Genomic DNA, 4,690 nt, shown 5'->3' with positions numbered 1-4,690 from the left:
ACCTTATACTCCTTTATAGTGTAAGGTCTACGAAGCCATCTTTCAATAAGAATAGTCTCAAATTCTTGAGTTGACGCCAAGCTCAAACAGCATAAAACAAGCTTAAATGACTGGGCATGTATTCGCTGCAAAATAGCTGGCCAAGTCTACAAAGTGCTGGGATATATTAGCCATAGGGACCCAGAAGAATAGCTCAGAGCCTTTCAATTCCTGATTGAATCACCAATTGGAGGACCAATTTCCACTACCTGGAAGAACACACGCACCGTGAAGTAGCACAAACACATTTATTTACTAACCAAAGGGAAGATCCCAGTTAAACCAACACTCTGACATGGGTTTCATGTAAAGTGCTGGTGATAAAGATGGCTGAACACAGTCATGAAAAATAAAACTGAAAAAAAAAAAGCAGTACAGATATTTATGACCTGCTCATTGAACTGAGCTCATTCACTCCTGTCCAGAATAGAGAAGCATCCTCACTCCACCTTCTCATAGACCCGAGTACAGGTGACATTGTTCATGACACAGTCCTAGGAGAAGAAAGATACAAGTCAGGCTGGTTGTACACTGCAAAGCATAGGTGATAATAACACATCACAGCCAGAATGCAGTAAACTCCTGTCTCAGGCCTTGCTGATGAAGAGAAAGCATCTTAGGATTTCCAGACTTGAGGAGAGCTGGGACCTGCTGTTCTGTTTATAGGTACAGTTGCTATCCGGAAGACTAAAGCACTGACTAGGACCTCCAAATTACTCATTTGGTCTTGGCAAATATCTCCTACTTTAAATAAATGGAAGTGTGTGTGTGTGTGTGTGCGCGCGCGCGCATGCACGTATGGGCGCATGTACAAGGGGCTGTTTGGCAGCAAGAAGAAACTGCTGCAGCTACACTCTGGGAATCCCTTCACTTCTCTGTCCCACCAAGGGTTACCTTAGTAATGAGTGCTCTGCTTTGAATTGCTATTTTGAATATTTTCTTCCTAAATCTCCTTCTCTTGTTAAACACCGACCCCAGAGACGCTACGGTGACCGTGGCTGTGAGCCCCCATCCCAGTGTGCCACAAGTAGTTCGGCACTCACCACCACCAGCTTTCCATCCTTCACTCTTCTGGTTATTGTGCTTTCCTTTCCGTCCCAGTTCTGGTGCTGGACCAGGGCACCGTCGGTGAAGGTGCAGATGGTCTGCAAAGACACAGGGTACTCTACTACTCAATCTTCCAAAGTACATGAGTTCTCAGGACCCACCCCAGCACGTCTTCATCTTTCCCTTGGTGGGTCTACTTCATCCACCATCCCGATTTTATCCACAATCTAGAAACTCTAAGATGTTTGCATCTCACAGTACTGGGCCTTTTACTGATTTATCAAAATTCAACTTCATAAAATATTTTTACACCAAGTTCTTGGCAATAAGTAAAGGCGTCACTAATGCGAGCTAACCCGCCACTCTAGAAGCTTCTCTCATTTCAGTGTTATAGCTGACCTGAGTTTTTCTGCCATCGGCTGTAGTTTCATCAAACTTCTCTCCCAGCGTACAAGAAAACTGTGTCGTCTTCAAAGTGCTCTCGGTTTTAACGGTGATATTGTTCCCGTCACACGAAATGACACAGTCTGGTTTGGCCATAGCACCCATCTTCCTAAGAGCCAGCCCTACTCCTGTGTAACGGGAAGTAACATACGGATCAGTTAAAACTTACCCAACAGAAGCCACGATGGAGCCGTAATCATTTCATCTGCCTGGCCTATTCTCACTTACTCGCTGACATACACATATCCAGTGTTTGCAATATAACACATGTAAGCCCCATGATCGTCCTGTGCTTGTGAGTGGGGGTGGGGATGTCTCCACTGGACTCAGGAGAGCGGGGCAAACACCTTTAGCCAGAAACGATAGAGCTGGAGGCAGCCAGTGCTGACAACATGGCTCTAAAACTCTATTAGCCACTGAGCTGTGCGTCCTCCGAATGTCAGGCAAGACTTTATCCTTAACTAAAGCAGTTGACACCGGCCCAGGCATGGTGACACCCGGAGCTGCAGGCAAGAGGATCAAGAGTTTGAGGTCAACCTAAACTGCATAGGAACCTTGTACTGAAAACAAAACAAAATTAAAAAGCAGTTGGGAGATGATGAAAATAAAATATTCAGAGTTGCAAACTTAGGGCCTAGTTCAGTCCTGCTGTACACCAGGTTCTATCCGCCACTATATTCTCCAGCCAGCACACAGCAGGCCCCTGGTAAACAGTCAACAGACTACAAAAAGAAAGGGGGGGGGGGGAATCAATCTTGAGGGACTCAAATACTACAGTATGTAACGCAGTCGTGATGTTAGGTGGAGGAGCACCCTGGGAAAGCTGTGCAACAACATTCTATCTGCCTGGTTAGACTCCTGTGCACTGGGAAGCTGCCAGTGCACTCTGACTACTGTGCTACCTGTACTATTTGACTATCTGGCTGGTTTTTATCTTGTGTAGTCTGTTATTTACAGCAGTTACACTGGTATGGAATTTCACATTGCTGGGTTACACATTAGCTTATAATTTATGTATTTGCCCTTGGTGACAACATTCATAAAGAACCTGAGATATTTCACAAGAGAGGAGATAATGACCCAGGCCGAATGACTTATCCTGATGCTTAACCAGGCTCCTGTGTTCCCAGGGTCTTCCTTCTGCTCTGCGCCCCTTGCCCAGTGTCTATGGGTCAGACCTTCCTAACTCCAGAATCCTGAGAGCGAGCCACTCAAGCACAAGCACCCAGTTCCTTGCAAACAGTGCTCTCTGCTGGTCCCCACTCACGCCTGTGCACCTTCACAAGCCCCCGGAAGTCTGGGCGAGGCCGGCAAATGGCACTTTCCAGACTCATGCTGATTTACTCATCCACTGGGTAAAAGAAAAAGGACAAAAGCCTGCGTTCACATTCTACTGACAATATTACAAATACAAGCATGATTCATCAGAGCCAGGCTTAACGCCGCAGTGCTGGATACTGGCTAAAATAAAATGAAGTCTGGTTCTGAAGTGTGCAGGGAGGTGTCAACAGTGTCATCGGGACACTGGGGACAGCAGCCTCGAAAGCTGCCTCCTCGTCCCGGTACTACCTTTCCGGAGAGAATCCCTGTTCAGCTAACTCCATTCCACTTCCTGGCATCTAGAACAAAGGTCCGTTTTCTTTGTCTGCTCTATGTGTCTACATGTTATCCCTCTCTTAAGAGTAGGCAAAAGTGGCAACAAAAACGAAACACTATTTCCAATGATACTGAACTTGAACCTTGCTCCCTCTTGGTTAGGTTTTAAGTGGCAAGTGGCTACTACAAGACCACACCCATAGTGTAGCAGTGAGCAACCACAGGCCAGCAGTTTCTGATTACGGTTTTCCAGCCAAGCCCACGGTCTCCTCGTTCCTAACCCTCCTGACTCACGGGACAGAACAGAAAAGTGGCTGGGTGTTGTACAACGGGTTTCTCCGTGCTTTGCCCATAGGCCACCAGCTACCCAGAGTTGTGTCCAGAGTGAGCAGAGCCAGCAGAGCCAGCAGAGCCAGCAGCCGGTCCAGCGCCGCGGGAGCCACGCCTAGCCAGGGGCAAGGAGAGAGCCTGAGAGATGCTGCATAGAAAGAGATCTGAGCAGCATCCTCATTCACAGACTCTAAAGGGCTTCCGCAGAAACCACGCCCTACCACACGGTGTCCCTACAGAGACGGGGGAAGGGGACTCCCGCCATCTAGGAACAAAAGATGCAGCAGGGTAGGAAAGGGGAGTGGGTGCTGCCAGGATGGGGGCAGGTGGTGGGGCAGGGCGGGGGCACCAGGTGAGGATAGTTAGAACAATAATGGAACGTTGAGGGGGTTCATCTGTAGGGGGACCACAGCAGGACGGCTGGCACGCGCCCCTGCAAGACCGGAAGCAATGAGGGGCTGCCTCGTGGGCGAGAAGCAGAAAGGGAGAGAAGTGGGTAGTTCACCACGTCCGGAGCCGAGTAGCAAAGGCGTGCACTCCATCCTAACAGCCGCATGGTGCTCCATGCAGCTCCCCGGGCCGCGTGGTTGAAGGGGATACCTGCACGTGGAATGAGAACCCGGGGGTTCGGCGGTGTATCCTCACCTAGCTCCTTCATGTATTCCTCAAAGCCTTGGCTTTCCGTCAGGCGCCACCTCCCCTCGAGGTCCTTAATGCTGGCCATGGCGGGCGGGCAAGCACGAAAGCAGCAGCAGGGAGAACGCGGTGGCGGGGGCGCTGTGCGGCTCCGGGCTCCACCGCGGCTTAAATCGCCTTGCAGTGGGGAGGTGCCGGACAGCCAATAGGAGATGCGCATCACCCGGGACCGCCCCCTCGCCACTCCCCGGCCCCCTACGCCGGGGGCCGTGCCTGGGGTCTGTAGGTGCCACCCTGACTGCGCCCGACAGTGAAGTCACGCGTCTCCCGCAGCTCCTGCAAGCTGCGACTCGCCTGGCGCGCCCTCCTCCTCCGCCAGTGACGCTCCGGCACAGTCCCGCACGTCCTCTCGCCCAGGAACCCCTCCCCCTCCCCGGGACAGCCTGGACCCCACGGACCTGCGCGCCATGGCCCTACCGCCCTGCCGCCGCCCGTTTGCTTTTTGCCAAGTACTCGAGAGGAACTAATTAGCCAACGCCTGGCTTATGGGCATTGATTGGCTGATTAATAAGTTGATTGATAAACTGCAGTGTCCTTA

General features: G+C 50.9%; 1 protein-coding gene across 2 annotated transcripts; it reads right to left on the bottom strand.

The window, feature by feature from the left end:
* Nucleotides 1–268: 268 nt before the first annotated feature.
* On the bottom strand, nucleotides 269–4,469 carry Fabp5 (fatty acid binding protein 5). Of its 2 annotated transcripts, XM_075971494.1 has the most exons (4): nucleotides 4,102–4,454; nucleotides 1,486–1,658; nucleotides 1,083–1,184; nucleotides 269–533 (listed from the first exon to the last, which is right to left on the bottom strand). In XM_075971494.1, the coding sequence occupies exons 1-4, from the start codon at nucleotides 4,310–4,312 to the stop codon at nucleotides 480–482; spliced, it is 540 nt and encodes a 179-aa protein (XP_075827609.1). In that variant the 5' UTR covers nucleotides 4,313–4,454; the 3' UTR covers nucleotides 269–479. The 2 variants fall into 2 exon arrangements, with proteins under 2 accessions (XP_075827609.1, XP_075827610.1); XM_075971495.1 differs by lacking the exon at nucleotides 1,486–1,658 and having other exon boundaries at nucleotides 4,102–4,469.
* Between the last annotated feature and the right edge of the window lie 221 nt (nucleotides 4,470–4,690).

Source organism: Microtus pennsylvanicus, chromosome 5, assembly GCF_037038515.1.
Source record: "Microtus pennsylvanicus isolate mMicPen1 chromosome 5, mMicPen1.hap1, whole genome shotgun sequence".
NCBI lineage: Eukaryota > Metazoa > Chordata > Mammalia > Rodentia > Cricetidae > Microtus > Microtus pennsylvanicus.
This window is presented reverse-complemented; position numbering and strand designations above follow the sequence as displayed.

Bases quoted from the DNA above. Each gene is read 5' to 3' on its own strand.
- Fabp5 (XM_075971494.1), bottom strand. From the start codon at position 4,312: ATGCGCATCTCCTATTGGCTGTCCGGCACCTCCCCACTGCAAGGCGAT. The intron at 1,659-4,101 runs GTGAGGATACAC...CCCGTTACACAG, and splicing joins GGAATACATGAAGGAGCTAG to GAGTAGGGCTGGCTCTTAGG. The intron at 534-1,082 runs GTGAGTGCCGAA...TTCTTCTCCTAG, and splicing joins AGGATGGAAAGCTGGTGGTG to GACTGTGTCATGAACAATGT.